The 27003-nt window shown below is 43.1% G+C and overlaps 1 protein-coding gene and 1 non-coding gene across 5 annotated transcripts in view; one reads left to right on the top strand and one right to left on the bottom strand.

Annotated features, from left to right (window-relative positions):
* The window catches only part of CLIC5 (chloride intracellular channel 5), a 183527-nt gene that overhangs the window by 60810 nt on the left and 95714 nt on the right, over window positions 1-27003 (top strand). For 3 of the 4 annotated variants that reach the window (XM_003266208.3, XM_030796495.1, XM_030796494.1), the window contains exon 1: window positions 3500-3908. The exons of the other annotated variant lie outside the window; for it this stretch is intronic. In XM_003266208.3, coding sequence (XP_003266256.1) covers window positions 3846-3908 — 63 coding nt within the window. In that variant the 5' untranslated portion in view covers window positions 3500-3845. Of the gene's footprint in view, window positions 1-3499; window positions 3909-27003 lie in introns of those variants that run through there. 4 annotated transcript variants of the gene reach the window in all.
* Window positions 636-741, bottom strand: LOC115831016. Its single transcript, XR_004026572.1, has one exon. It is a non-coding gene; the product is annotated as a U6 spliceosomal RNA (small nuclear RNA).

Raw genomic sequence — 27003 nt, 5'->3', positions numbered from 1 at the left:
AATTTCCTTTTTCTGAAGCCTATTTTGTCTAATAGACTTACATTAGTATATGTTTATATATTATTAATAATTATATTAATTTAGAGGCTAGCTTTCTTTTGATTACTGTTTGCATGGCAGGGGCTTTCCCATCCTTTTACTTTTAATTTGTCAATAACATTGTGTTTGAAGTGAATTCTGTAACAGCATATAGTTGGGTCTTCTTGTTGCTTTTTTATCCAGTCCAACAATCTTCAACTTTTAATTTATGTGTTCAGACTGTTTATATTTAGCTTAAATATTAATATGGTTATATTTAGGTGTACCATTTTATTATCAGTTTTCTATTCTCTTCCTCTTTTCTGCCTTTTAGATCATTTGAATATTTCTTGTCATTCCGTTTTAGCTTATCTGTTGGCGTTTTTGCTATATTTTTGTTTTATAACTCATATAGCTCTTTCTTTAGGGATTACAATACATATACCTAGGTTTTCTCAGGCTACTTAGAGTTTACTATATCAAGTAAAGTATATAAACCTTACAACTGTATAAATTCCTTGCCCTTTACCCTTTATGCTGCAGTGGTCATATTATTGAATCTAAATATATTAAAAATGCTATCAGATATGTTATAGTTTTCACTTTCAACAGTCATACAAAAATATGAATGTTACGCAGAATTGTGTGTCACCCTTTCATTGGGGCCATGCCAATCTTCTTTGTGTGGTTTCCATTTTAGAATATGTGCTGCCAAGTGAGCACTAAATATGTTTTTAAAGTACTTTCCTGGTAAAAATTTATTCAAAACTTGCACCACATCTGTGAAACTATGGGCTGGAATTAGACATATAGTGTTTTTCTCCAGACAAAGCTAGAATTGTCTCTAACCAATTATTCTTTAACATTAAAGGGTACAAAATAAAGTCCTTTTATCTTGAGCTAAGGCATAATATGAAATGGAAAATGGAAAATATGCACAGAAATAGTTTATGACCAAAAAGAATTTTTTTTCCAGCATTAAGCTTTATAATATCAAAACTATAAGTTATCTGCAGGGATGTCCAAATGAGAGATAATTCCTATATAATGTTATTGAAAGGGATCTGTCCAATTTTACAATAGCAGTAGATATTTGGAGAAGATAAAATGAAAGTTAACTCTGATAGGTTTGGGATTAAGGAAAGAGAAGTCATACCACACATTGTTTAGATCATAGCCAAGGAAATGATCGGAAATACGTGTGACACATTTTTCATTAAAACAAAAAAACAAAAAACCAAAACCCTCAAAGACATTTTATGCATATAATTTTATTTGCTACTGTCACATTGCCATTAAGAATATTGCCTACACTTCAATGCAGGGATGTTTTGAGTCTGTGCATCATGAAGCGAAGGCACCAGTTTCCCTCTGCAACCTTGGTCCTTCCCTAAAGTATGTAGTCATTGGCTCAGAATGTACAGCTGTGAAGGTGACTGTTTCTCTAAAGGCTTTGGTGATGTAAGCCTGAAGCCAGGCAGGAGGAAAGCAATTAAACATCACCTTGATTAAGTTATAATGTACCAAGAGGGTTGCACGTTGGGCTTGGTGACTGCTTTCTTCAGGAAGGAGGAATTTGCACCAAGAGTCTATGGGGAAACAGCCTGCCATAAAGGGTAGTGAGGACATCTTTCCCTTTTCTTTGCCTATCAGATGCCTGACCTTTCAGAAGTTTCAGCTAAAGTGCCTTTTGCTCCATGAAGCCTATTCCTCTCCTCACCCCAACCATGGTGAATACTATCTTTACGTGACACCTTGTATAGCTCCTTCATCTTCCCAATTCGTGTGGCAGCCTTAGTTTTCCTTTCATATAACTATTATTCTGAAAGGGATTTTGATCTCTGTTAAGACCGTTAAAACTATGCCTTTGTTTCCTCAAAGCGACTTCCATAGTGTGCACTAAGAAAAGCAGTTTGTAGAGCAGTTGAGAGGACAGGCTCAAGTCTGTCTGGGTTTAAATCCTGACTTCACCATTTCCTAGCTGAATGACTAGGGATAAGTTACTTAATACCTCATGTCTCAGTTTCCCCACTTGTAAAATTGGGATCATTATACATTTGTAAATATTATACAAGTTCAGACATGTAAAGTGCTCAACATTTTTGCCTAGCACATAAGTAGTATTACTTATTTTTTATTAGGCGATGAATTTTTTTAATAAAGCTATGAAACAAATACATGTTTTTAGTAAGGAAAGACAGAGCACAAACAGGATTAATTAAAGAGAAGGCAAAGAAGACAAAGAGAATTCCACCAGACTCTGGTGCAAAAGATTCAGTAATTATTTTTTAAAGAAATGAAGGGTGGGAATGTCTGTTGGTATAACCACTTTAGAAAACCTATGGTAGTGTTTACACAAGGAGAGCATTCTTATACACTACAACTCAGCAAGTCCACTCCTAAGTATACATCCAAGAGAAAAGTGTCTGTGAATCCAACCAAAAGATGTTTGATAGAGAGGATGTTCGTGACAGAATAGTCATGATAGTCAACTGCACAAATGTCCGTCGATGGAAGAATGAATAAATAAGTGTGTCGTTGAAAATGGATGATACACGACTACACATAGCACAATGGATGAATCTCACAAACATAGTAATGAACGAAAGAAGCCAGACACCAACATTCCAGGCAAAAAGATCCTATGCTGTTACAAGCCAGAATAATGGTTACCCTGGGACAGGGGAGAAGAGAGAAAAGATGTAGAGAGTAGAGAGCAGGAGGAGCTTCTAGGGCTGTCGCTAACATTTTATTCTTCATCTGGCGCTGCTTACATGGGCGAGTTGGATTGTGAAAATTCATTGAGGCGTACACCTAAGATATGTGCATCTTTTCTGTGTTTGCATCCTACTTCACCAAAACAACCAGAAGAGAACAGGAATGAAGCAAGATCAGAAAATAAAGAAGAAATAGAAAGAGAATGAAAGAAGGGAGAAGAAAAATAAACAAACCCAGAAGGCTGAAAGGCATGGATCCTTCCCTAAGCCGCACCTGACCGGGTTGACTCACCCCTCTGCCCCAGGCGCCACCCCTGCCCTGCCCCTCCCCAGCACCCTACTCTCCTTTTGCTCAGCCCGAGGATGGCAAATGCCCCTTTTGGTGGGGGTTCTGAGCATCGCTAAGACAGGAAGGGCTTTCCAAGTGGGTAACGCTGGTAGTGGAGTAACTCGGAGGAGCTGACGCTTTATTAAAGAAACAGAAGACTTGAGAGCCATCTCCTCTCTCTCTTCCCCTTCCCTTTTCCCCTTCCTCTTCCCCTTCCCCTTCTCCTAGACTCTTTCTCCCTCCCCCTCATTATCCGCCCTCAGGACATCCTCTTGGCCTTGGTGGCTTTGCCGGGGCCAGCTCTGTCTCCGCCTCCTGCCGTGCGGGGTCTTGGGGCGGGGGGCCGTGGCCCGGCCCAGGCCCGAGCTCCCGGGGTGTCCCCGCCGCGTCCCCGCCGCGTCCCCGCCCGGCTGACCCCGCCCTGCAGCCGCCGGCTATTTTGGGCGCGTTGGCGGCGGCGGGATCGCTGACAGTCGCGGATCCTGTGACACCTCCGGGCAGCCCGGCACTTGTTGCTCCCAGGACCTGTTGTCATCCCCTTAACCCGGCTTTCCCCGTGGCACCCGCCTCCTCCCGGCTTTGCTCCTTTTCATGTGAGCACCTGGGACACTGATTTCTCAGACCCCGCTGCTCGGGCGGTAGAATAGATGGTTTTGTGAAAAATTAAACACCGCCCTGAAGAGGAGCCCCGCTGGGCAGCGGCAAGAGCGCAGAGTGCTGGCCCGGGCGCTGCAGAGGTGGCACCTCCCCGGCCCAGGACGGTAGCCCCGGGCGCCAACGGCATGACAGACTCGGCGACAGCTAACGGCGACGACAGGGACCCCGAGATCGAACTCTTCGTGAAGGTAGGTCGGGGTCCAGGCTCCCGCCGCACCTGCCGCGCCTCCCGCCGGACTCACGCACCAGGGCTTGGGGTGCGCTGGACTCCGGACCCTCTCAGGAGGGCGGCGCGGAGCCCTGCGCTCCCCCGTGGCCTTTCCGCGGGCCCAGCGCTCCGCTGCGAGGCTCCTGGGCGGAATGGAGGAAGGCAGGTTCCGGCAGGTGGCCGTCTTCTCGGAGAGTTGATCCGCAGTTTGTCAACCCCCGCCCCCGCCTCTGCTGTCACCGCTGCGAGTCCGAGGCCAGAGCCCTGCCCGGGCGCGATTCGGGCTGGTCCTGAAAGACCTCTCCAGGTGTCCGGATGCGGCAGAAACCTGGCTGGACCCCTGAACCTTTCCTCTAAAACGGGAGGAGGGGGAGGGATGGGAGAGAAACGTTATTGACACAATGATCTTTGGCAAAGCGAAAATGACATTTCTTAAAATTCTCTTTCTCTCTTTCGCTCAGAGATCCTACAATAAAAGCCAAGGAGACAAAAGTGTTTTCTTGCTTGGTGACTTGCAAAGCAGAAAACAAGCACTCCATTCTCCGACGTTATTATTTTTGTCATAATCATGATTTTTCAAGGCAGTATCAAGGAAATGTTAGGCGTTTGGTAGTAGGGAGAGCCTCCCGTTCAACCTGATACAGACAGGGATGAAGGAGCACAGTGCAAATTAAATGAAGCCACCTTGCTCCCTGGATAGAAACTGCCCAATGTCAGAGCTGCTGTACTTTATTTGCAACCTGTAGGAGGAAGGATGGAGGCGAGGCTGCGGCGGCGTTTCCCGGTCCACCGGTGTAAGGAGAAAGAAACATTTGATCAGCCCTTGGTGCCGACGCTGCAGAACTAGGGAAACCTGAGGCTGCGGGAGAGTAGCCTCCAGGGCTGAGCAGAAACAGTCGCCAGGACTTGGGGGAGGGGAAGTCGGGGACTGCCTGGGCGCCGAGACCTTTCACAAAGGGGGAAAACTCTCCCAGTGCAAAGTTTCCCTAGAAATAAGCAGATCGCTGAGAAGAGTCACTGGTGCCTGTCAGGGGCCTCCTGGCAGAATTTAAAAGGCATAAATATTCCCTGGAATTGGGAAAATGTTATTTTTCCCAAAAGATCCTTCTCTACAAGCTAATTAAATAGATGTTTGCAAAAAGTATGAGATCTACATAAACCTTGATAACAATCCATGATCTTTGGTACTTTGACTCTTAAAATGTGACTTACTTTACACTTGGTACGTGATCTGTCTTCGGTGTCCCAGCCTACCACAAAGGTTTGTTAAATTTCTTCTGCTGGGTTTTACATTCTTTGTGTTTATTTTCCAAACTTACACCTGACATTTGGTGACACTTGCTTTCTTCAGCCTGTTCTCTTCCCACTGTGGCCCCTTTGCGCTCCTTTGGTTTCTGGGACTCCCCCACCCCTACCCCAGGTAGGATTTCCAGGTCCTTTGGCAGACCCAGGTAATAAAGGAGGTCATTTCTCGTCTGATGCTGGGTAGTGTTGGACCTTAGGGCAGCAAGGGGGTGTTCTGAACCCCAGCAGCCAGGCCTGGGGCCTAGGGGTGAATAGGGAGAGCTTTAACAAAGCGATGAGTCTTGCCGCTCTCCTTGAAGAAAGCAATTCTAGGACTTACTCAGATTCCCTGAGAGTAGGTAGTTTCAAGGTGTCAAGTTCCTGAAAGATATTTGAAACACAAATTGGTTCTTTAGAACCAAAGGAGCCCTTTGCCCCACTCCTAGGTGCGGAGACTGATTCTACCTGCATCTTTGGAATTTTCTTGTTGGCAGTGTTGGAGAGTCTCTCCATTTATATAAAAATGTTACTGCACAATTTGCAGCGTTCCCCAAAGAATTCTAGAATGACTGTGTTGTCATTTGTTTTTTCCCTAAAGGAAATCAATGAGAGCCAGGCAGGCCTTCATGGCTAGCTCAATACCCAGATTGATGGGGAGATCAAAACATCAAAACATCAGGTATGAAAGTTATTTTGACCCCTCCCTCAACCCCATCTTTTTGAGCTTCAGGTTAGCAGTTCTCATTTACAAGTAAATGGGACAAGTAAAGGCTAGAAATATTGTGAAATAAAGATGCTGGCCAGGCCTTACTTGAACTGTGTCATTTGAGGGAAGCGATGTCTTTGTTGACAGAATCACGCTTTTCCAAAGTTTGGAGTTTCTCTGAGGTACATGCTTCCCCATAAAAAGAAAGGCCTTCTTGTTGATGGTGTCAGGTAACTGAAGCTTTTTCTGCAGAGCAGGGTGAGTTGGTTTCTATGAAGACTTCCAAGAAGGATGGGTCCCACCCAGTTATAGTCATGACTTGGTCATTTTCAACACCCCCTTGGAAGGACCTCCCAATCTCTTGTTTCCACTGGGTGTACCACTTTAAATCACAGTCACCCAGTGAGTTTCACAAGGACATGTAATTTTAATTGTCTCCCACGTCAATTGATAGTCATTATCTGTTACTACTACTGCTGATAATGAAAATGATAAGAAGAAGGAAAGATTGCAGCATATTAGGACATAATAAGTATGTTCAAATACCTTATCTCATTTGATCCTCAGCAACTTTATAAGGCTTGATTCACTCATGTGAAAGATAAAGAAAACAAATAAACTGGATTCACAGGGACCTTATGAGACTCGCTGTCAGAGCACTTGATGAGCCGCAGTTTGCTCTTCTTGTAACAGCCCAGGGAACTAAGAATGATGATTCCTCCCGTTTTGTTGAACAATATATGTGCTCACAGAAAGTAGGTAAAATGCCCAAAGGTAGATAGCAGATAGCATTCAGATCCAGTCCTCAAATCTAACAGTTTAGACTTTGAATTTGTTGCTCTTTTCCAAACACCTATATGTCAGGCCTGGTACCTTATTTTGCCAAGTTAGGCGTTCAAGTGCCATCATGATGACATTTATTTATGTTATTAATCCATTCTAATGTGTTCATAGAATGCTTCCAAGGAGACTAACCCATTTCTGCTATGCACTCCAAGTCTTTCCCTTTCGGGGAACATTCTAACAGTGACTTTTAAGAGATTATTTCCCCACATTTTTAGTTTCTACAATAAGAAATGTTAGATCACGTCAAGCCTGATTCTAATGTCCCTTAATACCTGTGGATGGGACAGGGATTTGGAGACACAGTACCAGAGTTCAAGTCTTGCCTCTGCCTCTAATTAGCTAAATGATCCTGAACAAATTATTTAACTTTCAGGAGCCTCACTGGCCCCCTCTTAAAACAAGAGCATGGTTATAAATAAGGAGACCATATAATTTATTGTCCAAACCTAGACACTTTTGAGAGTGAAAGGGGATGATATCAATAATTAGGCTGGAACCACAGGTACAACCCATGATAGTTTGGGAGCAAATCAGGACATGTGGTCACTCTGGTTATGAAAATACTGTCATTGTAGATTTGCTGTGAGGATTCCATGGGAGAATATAGGTGAAAACACTTTGTAAATTGAAAATTCCTGTAAACACATTGACTTGGATGTTATGAGTCCCATGGCAGACTGAACCTTTCTGGACCTGCACGTCCCTGATTTGCCTTGGGGAACAAAGGCCTGGCTCCTTCCTCACTTGCAGGGATATTTTGAGAGTAAATGAGATCATATGTAGCTTGGACTTTGATCATAAGAGGAGGACAACAGGCTAGAGATAATGGCAGTGAGTGTGGTTTATTGAAAGAAATAGAGCAAGGAAGTGAAAGCAAAACAGAAAGCAATGTGAAAAGACAAACACAGGATGTGCTGTGTAGGTTAGATCAAGGCATTCCACCCATTTGCATTGCTTCCTCCACTCCCAGTCTCACCCCTGGACCCCAGAAGTGACTAATGATACAGACAAACTCGCCACAAATGTCTCTTGAGCCAGGAACTGAGGTTTCAACAGAAACCAGTGGTTCTCAGCCTTCACTACCTATTCAAACCATTGAGAGAGATTTTAAAACTTCTGATGGCAGTTTGCTCCCCAAGCCGATTACATCAGTGTGTCTGTGGGTGGGACCCTGAAACAATATTTTCATATCCACTCTCAGGTGACTCCAGTGTGCAGCCCTGGTGGAGAGCCACTGAGTCATAATCAGAGGCAGGTCCAATAGCAGGCAGCTTCTGCCACCGCTGACATAGGTGGCCTTGCTAATGCTGATTAAATGTCCAGAACTTCTAACAGCCTCAGGGCATCATGGTCAGAAGTGTTGTTGATAGAAAGCTTGCATCCAGTCGGTGCCCAGTTAACAGATGCTGACGAACTATTAAGCCCTATCCACAGGACTCCAGAACAATCGTGTATAGGGTTGGTCTAGTCAAAGAATCATCAGTTCAGCATGGGGGAAGTAAAACAGAGTTCTGCTAATTGTCTGATGGAAACGACTAGTCTTTCATTTATTGAGTGGCCCAAAAGTTTCTGAGTGGTGCAGGGTGCAATACAAGTTGTGGTGACTCGTGGTGTGGTCATCTGACTTCCAGAACAGATAGGATCAGATCTTGTGGTGTCGCCTCTATGTCCCTGCACTACTGTGACTGCCTGGTCACCTTGGGCAGCTTGCCGAAGCATGAGCTCACTAGGTTTTTAAAGTTCCCTTCATCATGTTAAGCTACTGTGTTTTTCTTTCCCACTATCTTCAGGTTTTGATCTGTAGTCAATAATGCAATACACAAATTTGCCTGCCCTGCTATGGCAGTGAGTGCTTCTTCTCCTGGTAACACATCCCTGGAGAGCTAGCGTCAAGGGTTGTATGATGCATATTTGAAGTGCCATGGCAGGGTGGTGGGAGTGAGGACTGGGTCAGCAAAGGCTGAGGTCCACTGCTAGTGGTGTCAGCTCCTGCCTCCCTGATGACTTGGGTTGTCTCTTTGGGCATTTATTGGCCCCCTCCACGCAAGACAAATCATCGGTCAATTTAGACAGTCAGTTAGGTCAAAAACTTCTCATTCTTGGTTCCCTTTGAGTTGTCAGCTGCTGGGCCCATGTTAGTGGTGGCAAGAGATGTGGTGGAAGAGTGAAACTTTGGTGTCAGGCTGTGGTTCACTAGTGTGTTGGCCAGGATGGGCTGCTTGACCTCTCTGGACCACAGATTATTATTTTTTTTAAACCAGTGCAGTGCTAATAGCAGCAGCACATCTTTCATGGAGTTGGTGTGAGAATTTCAAGCTAAGTATGGATCTGGCCCATTTTTAAGACTTTCTCTGTAGGCTCCATGTAGCCCAATAAGTAAAAGTAAAGCCCTTGGGCCTCCCTCCCTTGATGTGTACAAGAAGTCAGAGGCTCAGTCCTACCGGCTGAATCTCACATCTCAGAACCAAGATACTTCTTGAAAGAAAATGTAAGTTTCCAAAGCAGGTTGTCATTCAGGGAACTGGAAGAGAAATGTTCCCGATTGTTGGAGCTGACACCTGAGAACACAAGCAGTGTGTCTCATTGCTGCAGACCAATGGCAGCTGAAGTACAGTGCAACCACCACTGGATCTGACTGCCTCCGACTGGACTGCTGCTTCACAAGCTGGAGCCCACTAGAGCCCATGTCTGGAGTAATGTGGTTGACCTGACTGCGGGGTAACTGCAGATCCCTGACCAATTGGGTTCTTCAAACTCAAGGGAAGTTGATTCCTCCTGTCAGTTGCTCCCTCATCCAAGAAAGCTCCTACATAACTGCTTCCCCAAGGCTCCTGGTAGTCAGGTCAGGGTACAGGATCCTCTTTATTTTCAAGAGGATCCCTGGTTCTCTTTGCAGATTTTCCTGCCCCCTCCTCAACAACCTTCCAGCTATGCATAGCCATAGGTGCTCTCATCAAAAATACTCACACATGCACACATATTATATATCAGGATTATGGGGAAAATGTCGTAGGCTCTCACTCTCTGGTATCTATTAAAAAACTATTACCCAGAACACATCCTGAGTTGTATCTGTTGTCAAGACTAGAGGAACTAGAGATAGTAAAGATGCAAAGTGGTTAAGCATGAGTTTCCTAAGATGTAGGTCTGTAAAGGACTCTCTCTACCCAGGGTGTCTTAAATCTAACACTGCTTGTGTTCTGAGGGGTCAGCTCCCACAGTCAGGGACGTTTCTCTTCCAGTTCCCTAAATGACAGCCTGCTTTGGAAACATGTCTTTTCTTTCAAGAAGTGTCTCAGTTCTCAGATGTGAAATTCTTTAAGGACAAATAAGATAAATAGCCTGCTGTCTGAACTGAAATGAATTCTTCCCTGTAAAAAGAAATGGAGTTGTTAACTTCTAGAAGTTCTTTCTAGCTCTGTTGGTGTGGGAAGAGTCAAAGACTCTTGCCAGCAGCACTGGAGGTAAACCATGGGTAGGCTGGTGGTTCTCAGCCTTTGGGGCATGAAAGAGTCACTGCACTTGCCTTTTTCACTTGTACCTGCCCAGGTCTTGTCTATAGAGATTCAGATTTAGGAGGGTGGGGTGAGGCCCAGGCATCCGTATGCTTAAAAAGCTACCCACAGGTGATTCTGAGGCTCATCAAAGACTGAGAACCACTAGTGCAAACCATGGGTAAATAGGGCTGAACTACTCAGTGGAGCATCAAAAGGACAAAATATGGTCCAGTTGCTACTTGAAACAAGCATTTCACAGGATGGAGGAGGCCGAGGCAATATGCTGGTTCACATGAATCACTCCAGATTGACCTCAAATAAACCAGAAAAGAGAGGAAAGGAATGCTTTTGACCTTTCTTTTGTAATTTTTCTTTTCTTCCTTTGTATATTTTTTATTATATAGGAGTGACACATGATTTTAAATGGCAATGCATGAAGGAGATAGTCAGATAAAGAATATAGGGAGTTAGAGGATAAAAGATAATCAATCAATCAATATATGAAAATGCTTACAGACCACCTACTCTGTGCCAGGCTCTGTGAAAGCTGAAGGGGGCTGGGGGAGATCAGAGAAGAAGACGGGCTCCAGTAGCTTGTGAGAGTGCCACTGAGGAGTGCAATGCAAACAAGCATCAGTGGCACATGAGTGACAGAAATGAAATGAGTCATGCATATGATGGGACCAGTGTGGCCCGAATGGTGTCTTCAGGCCCAGCTTTGGGTAGGGTGGGACCTGAGTTGTGTCTTGAAGAATGATCAGGATTCAGAGGTGGCCAAAAGTGAGCAACCATGTCAGGTCCAGCAGAGGTGTGGAGATGGGGATGCTCAGGGCTTATGGGTACACGGGGTTGTCTGAAGCAAGTGGTATATGGAAGGAGCAATTGGAAATAGGACAGCAAAAAAGCCAACAACAGCGGCAGGAGGGGGCCTTGAATGGGAGGTAAGTGGTATCTGCTCCCTTGTAAATAGTGGGGAGTAACTGGAGGTGTCTACAAAAAATAGGAGATTGACTTGGGTTATGTTTAGAAAGATTCATAGCTGGACTTCGTGCTTTAGTGGGAAGATCAATGAACTCAAAGTATGATGGATACCCTAAAATTCCTGACTTGATCACTGCACAATCTATGCATGTAACAAAATTGCTCATGTACCCCATAAATTTGTGCAAATGAAAATGGGGAAAAAAAAGAAAAAGAAAAAAAAACAGAAAAAAAAAAAGAAAGAAAGAAGACCTGGATTCCAGGTCTGCCACACACTGGTTGCGTGACTTTCTTTAAGGGTAAGTTTTTTTTTTCTATAAAATGTGATCAACATTCATAAAACCATAGAATTTATTATTTGGAAAAGCTTCCAGAAGTCATCCAGTCTGACCTTCTCTGATGAGATAAGTTCCCAATCTAACACTTTGGGATATACGCTATGTAGGTTTAAGGAAGAGTAGTGAGATAAAATGTGAGCTGCTGCTGTTTTTGCCATTGCTATTATGGCTGCATTCACTGTGACCATGTTGGAATAAGGAGAGCCCTGAGGCAGAAGTCAGTGAGGAGGCTATCCCAGTGGTCCCATCACGAGGCCAGGTGAGTCCAAACAGGGGCCGAAAGACAGAGTGTGTTGTGGAATAGAGAAGTGAATACAAAATTAAGTGCATGCCTTGGAAGAAGCGTGTGCAAATACTGTATATTAGGGGCACCAACACTGAAGACTCAGCAGTTTCCTGGTACATTCACCCCGGAAAGGTTAGTGTCCACATCTAGAATGGTGATATCTTTGATGGGTTTGACCATTACTGTCTAAGATATTATAAATTGAAGAGTACAGACAAACTAATTGAGCTTTAAGTTTCCTTTTAACTCTGAAAGCCTATGTATCCTGTGAGGAAGGGAGTTGCTGTTCATTAAAATCATTGGAATTTGGAATGGTGTAATGTGAAGTGCTGGCAGGCCAGTCCCGTACAGATGTTCCTTAGAATGCTGGAGAATCAGAGCTGAGGATCACAGGGGGTCAGGGCTAGGGATGTTTATCTGAACTTCTGCTAGAGCTACAGTTGATGGAGGAGGTTCCCCAGAGGAGGGAGCATGGAGAAGAAGTACAGAAATAAGGACTTGCTTTAAGAAATGTCTTTTGGGGCTGGGCGTGGTGGCTCATGACTGTAATCTCAGCACTTTGGGAGGCCAAGGTGGGGGGATCACGTTAGGAGATCGAGACCATCCTGGCCAACTTGGTGAAACACCATCTCTACTAAAATACAAAAAAATTAGCTGGGTGTGGTGGCACGCACCTATAGCCCCAGCTACTTAGGAGACTAAGGTAGGGGAATCACTTGAACCCGGGAGGTGGAGGTTACAGAGAGCCGAGTTTGCACCACTGCACTCCAGCCTGGCGAGAGAGCGAGACTGTCTCAAAAAAAAAAAAAAAAAAAAAAAGGAAAAAAAAAGAAAAAAAGAAATGTCATTTTAGAGGGAGGAATGAGGCACTTGAGGAGTTAGCCAAGGTGATCAAGCAATAAGAGGTAGGAAATAAATGCAATGTCCTAGGCAAAGGAAATCATGTGAACAATGGCTCAGAAGCAAGACAAGCCCGGATGTGTCCCAGAAAACTCAGAGCTCTGCTTGGCTGTGCTGAAGAGGGTGTGAATGGATATTGGGAAGGCAGATAAGAATATAAGTTAGGGGCCAGGCACGGTGGCTCACATCTGTAATCCCAGCACTTTGGGAGCCCGGGTTGGGCAGATCATAAGGTCAAGAGTTCGAGACCAGCCTGGCCAATATGGTGAAACCCCGTCTCTACTAAAGATACAAAAAATTAGCTGGGCGTGGTGGCACATGCCTGTAATCCCAGCTACTCAGGAGGCTGATGCAGGAGAATCACTTGAACCAGGGAGGCAGAGGCTGCAGTGGGCGAAGACTGCACCATTGCAGTCCAGGCTGGGCAACAGGGCAAGACTCCATCTAAATATATACGTATATATACGTATATATATACACGTATATATGTATATATGTGTATATATACGTATATATGTATATATGTGTATATATACGTATATACGTGTATATATATGTATATATGTGTATATATACGTATATACGTATATACGTATATACGTGTATATATACGTATATACGTATATACGTATATACGTGTATATATACGTATATACGTATATACGTATATATGTGTATATATACGTATATACGTATATACGTATATATACGTATATACGTATATACGTATATATACGTATATACGTGTATATGTATATATACGTATATATGTATATATGTATATATGTATATATGTATATATGTATATATGTATATATATGTATATATATGTGTGTATATATATGTGTGTATATATGTGTGTGTATATATATATATGTATATATATATAAAAGTTAGGGCTCTGTCCTAATCTGTTTGAGCTGCTATGACAAAATGCCATGAACTAGGTAGCTTATAAACAACAGAAATACAAAAAATACAAAATCAATGTGCAAAAATCACAAGCATTCCTACACACCATTAACAGACAAACAGAGAGCCAAATCATGAGTGAACTCCCATTCACAATTGCTTCAAAGAGAATAAAATACCTAGGAATCCAACTTACAAGGGACGTGAAGGACCTCTTCAAGGAGAACTACAAACCACTGCTCAATGAAATAAAAGAGGATACAAACAAATGGAAGAACATTCCATGCTCATGGGTAGGAAGAGTCAATATTGTGAAAATGGCCATACTCCCCTAGGTAATTTATAGATTAAATGCCATCCCCATCAAGCTACCAATGACTTTCTTCACAGAATTGGAAAAAACTACTTTAAAGTTCATATGGAACCAAAAAAGAGCCCACATCGCCAAGTCAATCCCAAGCCAAAAGAACAAAGCTGGAGGCATCAGGCTACCTGACTTCAAACTGTACTACAAGGCTACAGTAACCAAAACAGCATGGTACTGGTACCAAAACAGACATGGATCAATGGAACAGAACAGAGTCCTCAGAAATAATGCCGCATATCTACAACTATCTGATCTTTGACAAACCTGACAAAAACAAGCAATGGGATAAGGATTCCCTATTTAATAAATGGTGCTGGGAAAACTGGCTAGCCATATGTAGAAAGCTGAAACTGGATCCCTTCCTTACACCTTATACAAAAATTAATTCAAGATGGATTAAAGACTTACATGTTAGACCTAAAACCATAAAAACCCTAGAAGAAAACCTAGGCAATACCATTCAGGACATAGGCAAGGGCAAGGACTTCATGTCTAAAACACCACAAGCAATGGCAACAAAAGCCAAAATTGACAAATGGGATCTAATTAAACTAAAGAGCTTCTGCACAGCAAAAGAAACTACCATCAGAGTGAAGAGGCAACCTACAAAATGAGAGAAAATTTTTGCAACCTACTCATCTGACAAAGGGCTAATATTCAGAATCTACAATGAACCCAAACAAATTTACAAGAAAAAAAAAAAACAACCCCATCAAAAAGTGGGTGAAGGACATGAACAGACACTTCTCAAAAGAAGACATTTATGCAGCCAAAAAACACATGCAAAAATGCTCATCATCACTGGCCATCAGGGAAATGCAAATCAAAACCACAATGAGATACCATCTCACACCAGTTAGAATGGCCATCATCAAAAAGTCAGGAAACAACAGGTGCTGGAGAGGTTGTGGAGAAATAGGAACACTTTCTTACTGTTGGTGGGACTATAAACTAGTTCAACCATTGTGGAAGTCAGTGTGGCGATTCCTCAGGGATCTAGAACTAGAAATGCCATTTGACCCAGCCATCCCATTACTGGGTATATACCCGAAGGACTATAAATCATGCTGCTATAAAGACACATGCACATGTATGTTTATTGTGGCACTATTCACAATAGCAAAGAGTTGGAACCAACCCAAATGTCCAACAACGATAGACTGGATTAAGAAAATGTGGCACATATACACCATGGAATACTATGCAGCCATAAAAAATGATGAGTTCATGTCCTTTGTAGGGACATGGATGAAACTGGAAACCATCATTCTCAGCAAACTATCGCAGGGACAAAAAACCGACCACCGCATGTTCTCACTCATAGGTGGGATTTGAACAATGAGAGCACATGGACACAGGAAGGGGAACATCACACTCTGGGGACTGTTGTGGGGTGGGGGGAGGGGGGAGGGACAGCATTAGGAGATATACCTAATGCTAAATGACGAGTTAATGGGTGCAGCACACCAACATGGCACATGGATACATATGTAACAAACCTGCACATTGTGCACATGTACCTTAAAACTTAAAGTATAATAACAATAAAAAAAAGAAGTTTGGTGCCAGTTACCCCATATCCTATATCAACCTCTATGGACCTTGGGGTGATGGTTTACTTTCCACTTTTGTTTAACATTATTCTATGGTAAGGGGGAAAAGAAACAAGTGTCCAACTGGAGAAATAAAACAAAAGGGGAAGGAGGAGAGGATGTGCAGTGAATGGAGTCCAACTGGGAACCCATTACCTAGAATAGAGACTAAGTAAACACCTTGTCCCAGTTACTCTCTTAAACATCCAATTTGGGAGATTGTCATGGCAACAGATAGAGGTTTCTTGATCCAGCCCAAGGCTCCTCTCCTGTCAATGTCCACTTCTGCTTCCTAATGCTGCCAGTGTGCATGGGCCCCATCAACACCGAGGGTGAAGATGAGGGGCCGTCTCACCTGCCTTTTATTCATTTGCACATTTGCTTTCTGTGGCATTTTATAGTCATAGCATAAAATCTAGAGACAGCAGTGTCTTTAGAATTTGCCCGTGGAACCAAAGGAGCCATATGTCCGTGGCCTTTTGTCACAAATGCCTCAGGTTTTACTTGTGGAATTGAAGGTTCTGGGCAAGGCTTCCCCACAGGCTCTGGGAGAGGGGAGCTGTGTGGGAAAAGTTATGTGGCCTTTCCTCATTTAGGTACTTTGTGAATATAACAGGGATCTGATCTGTGTGGCTGGATTATTATTACGAAGTCAAATAAGATAAGAAACATGAACCCCTTTTGCAAACTACAGTCTTCACTGTTCAGATGTCAGTAACTGCCTTGGTCGGTATAGGCCAACTGCTGAAACAACAACCTACCAACTTTTTCACACAGTAGCTCAATGCAGTGTTTGGTGAGTGGCCTTCCCCACTTGGACTCCCTCCACCCTGTTGTTCTGCCACCCTGCGGGACTGCCAACTCCTCTGCTGGGCTCTCTACAGCCAGCCAGCACAGGGAAGATTGAAGTTGGAGGACAGCATGGTAGGTTTGCATGGTCGAATCACTTCCACCCACTTTCCATAGTCCAGAGCTCAATCCTGTGGCTGTTCCTCTGCGCAAGGGAAGCTGGGAAGTGTCATCTAACTGTGTTCCAAGGACAGAGAGGAAGCAGGTTTGGAGCTAGTCTCTACCATAGAAACTAAGTTATGTATTCTTGTTTCCTACTACAAACTGGCATCCCACCTGCAGCCTCTCTCACCTCCTGTCCACCATGCTTAATACCGTCCACTTAATCTTCCTAAAGAAGAATGTTCTCCTTTATGACATCTATTCCCCATCTGCTAGATCAACTTCAACTGCTTCCACCTGATATTGAAGCTATTCTTGCATTCCTTTTCCCAGCGTTATTTCCCATATTCTGTTAAAATGTTTCCTTGTGTGTACATACAGTTTTCTGAAGCATTTTTGGGTCTCTTATCCTTCGAGGAAGGAAGATAGTTAATCCTCTCACATACCAGGTGATTTGTCAGGGGCTGCATGATAGGTTCCTCTATATAAACTTGAAACCTGGAGATCTGGACTCCAGACCTGACCACTCTCCACCAGAACAGGGTTTCCCAGGCTTGCACAGGCATAAGAACCACCTGGGGCATTTTCCAGACTCCAGCCCAAATGTGTGAATCAGAGTCTTCAGGGAAGGAGGTCCCAGATACCTGTAATTTAAGAAGTGCTGCAGGTGATTCTTGTGCCCAGTCTGGTTAAGGGAACACTGCCCTTAACCTAACCAGGCCCCATGGGAGTATCCAAAACCCACAGGGGTGAGTCTAACAGTGGAAATTTAAAGCCCTGTGACATTCAAATGTAGGAGAGATTTGGTAGGCAAGTGGTCTTCTACTGCTCTCAGGTCACCCCAAGGTATATAACATCTCAGCCATTTTATATAGTGACCTTTAGCCTTAGGATCTGCTCCATGGCCCATGGAATTGTAAAAACAGTTGCAGCCTTGTTTATTGTTTTGTTGTTGGTGGTGGTGTTGTTTTTGCAAAGATATTTATCCCCATCCTCAAAGTATAAGGTTCTTGAAGAGGAAAATGTTGGGAAAGAGATAGCGGGGATGGAAGAGGGAAAAGGGTAGGTGAGACAGGGGATCACTGAAGTGGCTTATGATACAGAAAAATTAGTCTTCATACCCGTCCTCTTTGGTCCCATGAGTGGTGTCTTTGCATTTTCAAAATCAGAGAATCAGTTTAGAAATTGAATAATAGCAACAGTGGCTAACTGCTATTCTGAACACCTTAGTTACGCTGATTCCTTGAATTCCATGGAGTAGGTCTTGGTACTATTCCCAATTTACAGATGAGGAAACTGAAGGTCAGACTGAGTGCCATCTGGATAAATGCACAGAGCTAGGACATTGTAGAGCCTGGCTTCAAACATCGTCCCCTGGCATCAGAATCTGTGCTCTCTCCTGCTTCATTTTACCCAGCCCCTTGTAGCTTAATGAGGAGAAATTGCTGCACTAAATCAGAAGGTATTTTTCCAATGGCGAGCAAGAGTGAGATGACCAAGGTTTTGCCTTTCCTTAATTCTCCATAGGTGGCAATGAATAGCCCAAGTTCAAGGTCAGATCCCAACACTTAGGCAGGAAAGCAGGGCAATTACCAGATTGGGTGAGTTAGAGCAGCCTAAAGACGCACCTGTTCTCAAGTCTCCTACCCACTTCTCTGCCATAGTGACATGAACTCCCATTCTTTGATCAATCCCTTTGGCTTAAGGAATGTTTCTTAGAGGTCCTTTTTAAAATATACATATGCTACTTGTAATGGGCTACCTATGGATGCAGTAGCCCCAGCTGACACATGAGCTGGGATTACTTTATCAGGTCAGTAGGCAGAGGGAAGAGGACCAGAAGGAAGTGGGTAAGAGAGACCAGGATTATTGTATGCCACTGGGAAAAAAAAGTGTACCTGTTGTGCATTGTGGGAGTGGCCACCAAGAGCAGATTTTGTCCCCTGGTGAGTTTGCCCAAGATGTGGCATTGGCCCAAGTGCCTCAGTCAGGATTCTAGAGTAAGCTTTGAAAATCATCTTTGCAAGGATGAAGCCACTGACTCGGGAGAAATCTTACATCTATTCCAGTCGGCTCTGCTTCCATTTCTAAGACCTAGACTCATTTATAGATATGTATGGCAGAGTCCCACACACACACACAAAAATTACAGACTATTTGCTAGGCACTATAAAGGTGAGATATAACAATAAATCTAAAGAAATTTACAATATTGTCCATGGAATTTGGTGGATTCCATCGAGTCCTCGCAGGATTCTAGCAGCTTCATTCTTCCTTAAGGCCCAGACAAGTTAGGCTGTTATAATGCCACATAGAAGACTGAAAGCAGAGGTGAGAATAAAGCTGCTGCTGAGTTGAGTTTACTCCCTGGCAGAATGGGGGAGGAGGGGTCCAGCCTCACTGCTAGGACTTTCTGAGTCATTCTGAGACACTTGGCATGGTCAAGGGTAGCAGGATCAGGGAAGGCATTATAATAAATATAATTTGTACGGCATCTCTCTCCTATGCACCAGACATTGGGGTGACACTGTTTAATCCAGTATCCCTATTCCTTTAGGTATATTGTGATTGTTTTACATGCAAAATCTGGCTTCAGAAAGGTTAGGTGTTTTGCTCAAGGTCCCATGGAAAGTGGCAGAGTTGGGGTTTCTGACTAACTCCAAAACCCTTTAATGTGTGTTCATAATTAAAGACAACAAAAAATGAAGTCAAGGTACTTGAAATGCACTTTTCCACGTGGCAGCTATTTACTGAAGCCTACCAGGTGCCAGGCCCTGGGTCTTGTGGGGGAAGCCAGCTGGGCCCTGGCAGAACTTGCAGCCTGGGGGTCTGGGAGAGTGGCAGCCACTGGGCATTTGGAAGGACTGTAGCCTGAAGGCAAGAATGAGGCTATGGGAGCTCCAAGCCAAGGGACCTAGTATCAGGAAGGCACTGAGCAGAGTTTTGCAGGACAGGCGGGGAAGAAGTTGGGGTTCAGTTCAAGTGTGCAACATGAGGGGAGAGGCCCAGCTAAGCTCAGGCGGAGAAGGAGGAGAAAGCCATCCACCTCTTCCCCTCTCTCCCCCGTAGAGCTGTTGCCAGGGCAGATTCCAGAGCAGGTGATAGGGGGACACCAGGCTCTCCCCAGGACCTTCTCTTGGTACCCACCTCCCCCAGGAGAGTAAGGACACTGCTGGAGAAAAATCATGGACTATCTCTTCTGGTTCCTTTCCCAGTTTAGGTCACCCTAAAGGATGATAAGAGGCTTATCTATACCTAACACTCCTCAGAAAGCATTTTCCATCTGTGTGCCAAGAGTTGCTCTAACTAGGGCGAGGCACCTTTCATTCCAGAGTGGGAGAAAAATGCCTCCCAAAGGGAATGCCTTGTTGGTGAACACTGTAGAGTGAAGGAATACCCAGACTTCGTTTCAAAGAGTGGTCATCAGATGCACCTAGTTGACAAGAGGTTTGTAATGTGGGGGATGGTCAATGAAGAGCTGGAAAAAGAGGCTCTGTGATATAGTTTGGCTCTGCGTCCCCACCCAAATCTCACCTTGAATTGTAATAATCCCCATGTGTCAAGGGAGAGACCCGATGGGAGGTAATTGAATCTTGGGGGTTGTTTCCCCCATGCTGTTCTCCTGATAGTGAGTGAGTCTATGAGTCTGATGGTTTTATAAGCATCTGGCATTTCCCCTGCCGGCACTCATTCTCTCTCCTGCTGCCCTGTGAAGAGATGCTTTCTACCATGATTGTAAGTTTCCTGAGGTCTCCCCAGCCATGGGGAACTGTGAGTCAATTAAACCTCTTTTCTTTATAAATTACCCAGTCTTGGGTATTTCTTCATAGCAGCATGAAAACGAACCAATACACCAGGGATGAAAGACAAAGACCATCCATGTCATGGCTCTGCTCCTTCGGTTTGGTGCTGACTTCCATCAGCTGGGTTCAGATGAACAGGTGGTAACAACTGAAAACAGTGACCCTGAAGTCACAAATCAGATGGATCCTCCCCTCATGGTGGGTGTCTCCTTCAAAGGAGCATGTGCACCATCATCTTATTATTACACAGACATACACAGTATGTGTGTGTATTATGTATATACAGTTAACCTCCAAACAACGTGGGGGTTAGGGACACCAACCCCTCCATACAAGTTGAAAATCCATGTGTAACTTTTGACTTCCTAAAATCTTAACTACTAATAGCCTACTACTGATGGGAAGCCTTACTGATAACATAACAGTCAACACACATTTTGTAGGCTATATGCATTATATATGGTATTATTACAATACAGTAAGGAGATAACAGAAAATGTTATTTAAAAAACCATAAGGAAGAGAAAATAGATTTACTATTCATTAAGTGGAAGTGGGTCATCATAAGTCTTCATCCTCCTCATCTTCACATTGAGTAGGCCGAGGAGGAAGAGGTGGAGGAAGAGGAGGGGTTGGCCTTATTCTCTCGGGGGTGACAGAGGTGGAAGATCCACTTATACTTATCCATGTATAAGTGGATCTGTGCAGTTCAAACTTGTGTTTTGCAAGGGTAAACTGTATACACACACAATGTACAGGGTACACATATAAATTTTATGTGTATGTATAATATGTATACATATACTTTTCTCCTAAGATTTGAGGGTCAAAACTGAAATGCCCACATCCACATAGTATTTGGCACATACCATATACCCAGCAAATGATATTCCTGTGTAAATCCATACCCATCTTTGCATTTATTTTCACCAATTGTCAAGTAGTAGAGCATTACAGTGGCGTTCAGGAAACTTGATTTTTGGTTCTGCTTTCTGCCATTCTGTTATTTTCAACTGGCAGCTTGGGTTTCTTCATCTCTAAAATAAAAGGATTGGATAAAATGATACCCGAGGTCCCTTTCAGCTCTAAAAGTTGATTCTTTGATTCTCCTGTGTACCTCACTGTGTGAGGTCCCATGGGAGGTTCCAAAAGTACTCTGCTCTCAGGGCGCTTACAATATACTTGGTGAAGGGCCTTGGAGCTCCCGTAGCCTAGGTTGAGGTCAGCAAATGTGCTCTGTAAAGAGGCACAGGATGAATGTCTTAGACCTTAAAGGCTATACAGTCTCTGTTGCAGCTACCCAACTATGCCGTTGTAGTATAAAAGCAGCTGTAGACAATATGTAAACAAATGGACATACCTGTGTTCTAGTAACACCTCATCTTCAAAAACAGGTGTGAGCTGACCACTGACCTAGGTACCCCACCAAGAAGGAATTGAATGAATGTGGCATGATGCCTGGAGCTGTGGGCTTGGCCTTTGCTGTAAATGGTGATGAGGTTGGAGGAGCTGCCTTCAGTGAGAGTGGCCATATTCACCTGTCACCGTCCATTCCATGAAGCGCTGAGATCTGGCCACCTCAGGGTTGAGTTGCAAAATGAAGCATTCTGAATTACTTGGAGAACATTCTGATGTGAATCCAGGTTATTAATCCACATTATCCTGCATGTGTTGAAATATTCTCAGGGGCTGAAGCTTAGGACTTTGTTGCCAGGTCCATAGAAAGGTTTCTGTGGTTGCAGACTCAAGTCCTCGGGTGGGAGACCTGGATGTAGACAGAACTCATTCCCTAATTCTACCACTACACCTTCTCTCACTTCCTCTGCACTTGGGGTGCTATTCTGACAAATCATTCCCTTGATATTTACTGCTTAGCCTCCTGGCTCCTGCCAAGCCATGTGCTGCTGACACATGCTGCTCCTCTGAGCAGCGTCCTAACATCTGTGTGCTGGGACATAGCCACCTGCCTATGGGAAGGTAGCTAGGAAGTTCCCACTTCCCTAGTGGAAACTCACAGCAGGTCTTTCCAGGATGTCACGGTGTGGAAAATATAATGATTAGCTCATTTCCAGACCAATTTTGCACACCAGGTGAGTTAGCCAAGCCATTCAAACAGGAAAGCCATTCTGTGAAGCCCCAGACAACCGCTCCCAAGGACAGATTACCTGAGAAAGGAGAATACTGTCTTATGAGGTCACGCATTCCTAATGGTAAACACTCGAGGCGGTTTCTGCTCTTGACTTCCCTACACCCTTGATCAAGCCACTTGGCCTCTCTGGGGAATTTTTCAACCATGAAACAGATGGAACCACATTCCTGGGCCTGCTGGGTCCTGGCCTTAATTCAGATTGTATAAACTCATGGAATCTACTTATAGTCTCTGGCTTTGGTTAACTTACTTTGGTTAACTTTCACATTAGCCACTTTCATTGTGTGTGTGTGCATGCCTAATTTCCTCATGTTCCAGGCCTTTTTCCATAGTCTCAAATGCCATGATCTGGCAGGAAATTGGTTCTTTCTTTTGCCAGCATGTAATAATAAAGGGCACTTTTGCCCACTATTCATATGTTTGTATTTTGGGAGTATTTTTAACTGATTTTGTTATTGACGTATGTAGTAGATGTTCGTCCTACTTCATTGCTACCCAGTGCCATTTGAACACGCTTCTTAGGCCCAGCATCTTCAAGGCAGAAGCCAAGAACTGGATTTCTAACCCCATTTCTCTTTTGCTTTATTTAGCTAGAGTGAGTTCTGCAGTTTGCAACAAAGAGCCCAGATCATTATTTCTTTTATTTCTTTTTTTTTTTTAGTTCTGGGGTACATGTGCAGGGTGTGCAGGTTTGTTACATAGGTAAACATGTGCCATGGTGGTTTGCTGCACCTATCAACCCATCACCTGGATGTGAAGCCCAGCATGCATTAGCTATTTTTCCTAATGCTCTCCCTCCCCCCACCCCAGCCCTCAACAGGCCTCAGTGTGTGTTTGTTGTTCCCCTTCCTGTGTCCATGTGTTCTGATGGTTCAGCTCCCACTTATACGTGAGAACATATGGTGTTTGGTTTTCTGTTTCTGTGTTAGTTTGCTGAGGATAATGGCTTTGAGCTTCCATGTCCCTGCAAAGGACATGATCTCATTCCTTTTTATGGCTACATAGTATTCCACAGTGTGTATGTACCACATTTTCTTTATCCAGTCTCAGATTATTATTTCTTTAGAAAAAAAAAATAAATGGAATTTTCTTTTGACTCTTATATATCCTATGATATTAATTATAATACCTAATTTGAGTGCTTCTAAATGTCTCATTAGGATATTTAGCACCAAAGATTTATTTTACAACTTCAGTAAATTATTTGGGATGCTTTTAATAGAGAAAACAGAAATGTCAATCTGGTATTGTAGGTAGGGCTTGTATGAACACAGAATTATCTGAGTTGCTGGGCCAGCCTTGGGAGGCCTGCGTAAAGCAGATCAAACTGTGAGTTCTTTCTCCTCCCTCTCCATCGCCTCTTCTGTTACCAAAGTGAAGGTTTCTCACTGAGTGAAATCAAGTTATAAAAATTTCTGAAAACCTCCTTCAAGGGAAAAGAATAATAGTAATAACAGCTAACATTGACTAAATGCTTACTATGTGTGCTCTAATAGCTTTATGTGAATTTATTATTTAATCCCCCCAACTTTATGTATTAAATACTATTATTAGGATTGTATAGATGAGGAAACTGAGGCACTAATTGTTAAGTGGCTTATTCAAGGCCACACAGCTTATACATGTTCCTAACCTGTCATCCCCCCTAAGGAGTGGCCAAAAGGGCCTGCCTGGTGTCTGGAGTGAAGGAACAGTGTTCCCTGGCCACCTTGAGGTTTTTTTTTAAAAAAATTCCTTTCTTTAATTCTTTCTTCCCATCCCTTTTCCTGGATACTGTAATAGGCTTGGATATTGAGAATATACTAACAGTACCTGTTCACTATACATTTCCCAAGTTTTTATGAAAATTTAAAAAGGAAAAGAGCTGTTATTTATAAATATATTAGTTCCCTTTAATTATTTTCTGGTGAGAGAGTGAATGGGTGAGGGCAAGAGCAGACATAATTGTAACCAACTGTCAAGGATAGGAAGTGTCAAGGAAGCTTCAGCAGTGGTTGGAGGGAGGTCAAAGGTGTAGGCACTGGGCACTCTCTGTAGGTCCGTGGGCACTGTACACAGTTGACTTCCTTTACTTGCCCAGATTTATCTGCTTCTTTCACCACTCATGATACATAGTGTTGGGTAATACATGCCCAATTTTTAATTTTAATTTTAATTTTAATTTTTTACTTTAAGTCCCGGGATACATTTGCAGAATGTGCAGGTTTGTTCCATAGGTATACATGTGCCATGGTGGTTTGCTGCAACTACTGACCCATCCTCTGAATTCCCTCCCCTCACCCCTCACCCCCCAACATGCCCTGGTGTGCATTGTTCCCCTCCCTGTGTCCATGTGTTTTCATTGTTTAACTCCCACTTATGAGTGAGAGCATGCGGTGTTTGATTTTCTGTTCCTGTGTTAGTTTGCTGAGGACAATGGCTTCCAGCTTCATCCATGTCCCTGCAAAAGACATGATCTCATTCATTTTTATGACTGCATAGTATTCCATGGTGTATATGTACCACATTTTCTTTATCCAGTCTATCATCAATGGGCAAATAAATGCCCAATTTAATACTCATGTCATTCACTACCTGAGTAACAACATGTAAGACAGTTAGAACTGTTATCCTTACCCTCAGCCTGTTGAATTCCCATCTGGTCAGCCTTCACTGAAGATGTAGTCTTGGTGGGGATATCTGCTGACCATGAGCCCTGCCTTTAGTCAACCACGTGGAGAAATGATTCAACTTATTTATGTCAATCTCAAGAAAAAAGCTGAGGGCTGATTTTAAGATTTTAAGTGGAGAAGCCATCTTTGGCTTAACACGTCAAAGAACTTTCTTAAAATAAAACTTCCCCAAGAGAGCAATGGGGTATCTTGAGAAAGGTGGTGAGTTTCCCATGAACGGATGTATTTTAACAGAGGCTGAATGATTTCCGCAGGGCTTGCTATAGAAAGAATTCATGTATTTGGGCCCAACACATAGTACTAGGCACATAGTAAGTGTACATTAACCAATAGCAACTGTTAGCAAATCTGTTCCCATTCCAGTGGCTCATGTTTTTACCTTCTCCTTAGTTTACAGTTTTATTTAAAAAGGAAAGGTGAAAGTGATCAGTACCTCTGTTACGTGAAAGTTTGTCAGGGTTAGAAATGTGATTGAATGATGCTGTGTTTTTGTAGTGCTACAGTTACTCAGAGTAGCAAGAGAGGGGTTTTCTCTCCCATGTCCTGTGGTTGATGTAACTCATACAGATTTGAGGTCCTCAGATATTTATCTGGTTTATGTTGTAACAAAATTGGTTTGAAGATATTTGAAAGCGGATGCGTTGATCTTTACTTCCACATTCCCTGCAAATCTTTGTATAAAGCTAAGAATTTCGAGGTGCAAATGAGATTTTCAGAGCTTGATTGATTGTTGAATAAAGTTTTGCCTACCTTAGTGATCACATTTATAAAATACTAAACATGCTAATGGTTCCCTTTTGTCCAAAATGTATTTTGCTCAATTACTTTAAAATAGGTATGAGAGCTTCATAGTTTGCAATGGCAATGTAGACATTAAAATGTCAGAAGTTTTCCTTTTATGAACAATTAGATGTTTTCTGCTCATATGGCCTTATAAAATCTCCCCCATCTCTGAAGATTTGGAAACCAGGTCATGCCCAGTGAGCTTCAGGACCAACTGGAGTTTTCCAGTTTTCTAATTGCTAGCATCTGTTTCCTACAAGAATCACTGGACCAGAATTGCTCTCTTGGTTATTGATGGGAAACGTCTCCTCAAATATCTCAAAATGCTTTTCAGACCTCTGCCCAGTTAGCCTGTGTGTGTGTGTCTGTGTGTGTGTGCACACTCAGGCACACATATGCACACACGCACAGATGCACATATAGACCATGTATTCTCATATTCTCAAGGCAGGGGGGCAATTATCACCCCAAAGGGAATAAAATTGGTTAATATGGGGTAAAAAATTATACTCTTTTTATATATAAGGCATAAATATATACATATAGCCCTTAAATAGATATACAGTGTATCTGTGGTATTAAGTCTATATAAGGGTGATTAGGGAAAACATGTTGACAAAGGTTCCTTGAGGGAGGTGATAATGAAAATAGGGTTGAGAAACACTGATACAGACTTGTAGCAGTTATACTGATGTGTAAATACACAGGTATTTCTGCATTCACACACAGGCCACCCATGCATATGATGCATATGTATCTGTAAGGCATAAACACACGCTATGTAGGTTTACCCAGGGAATTGAATTCGTAGTGGGGCAGGACTGAATTCTGTGGTCTTTCTAAAATTCTCTTCAATAAAGAATCTCTCCATGAAGGATTTGTTTTCATTTTCAGGATCCCCATTAAAATGTTTTTTTTCTTTTAAATAAACTGTCATTCTCATTTTGACTTGCAGGCACTTCAATTAACATCACACAGCTTTCAAACACAGAGAGAACACATTCACTG

The sequence above is a fragment of the Nomascus leucogenys genome, chromosome 17 (assembly GCF_006542625.1).
Source record: "Nomascus leucogenys isolate Asia chromosome 17, Asia_NLE_v1, whole genome shotgun sequence".
Lineage (NCBI taxonomy): Eukaryota > Metazoa > Chordata > Mammalia > Primates > Hylobatidae > Nomascus > Nomascus leucogenys.
Note: the sequence above shows the minus strand (reverse complement) of the source record. Positions and strands in the feature narration are given on the sequence as shown.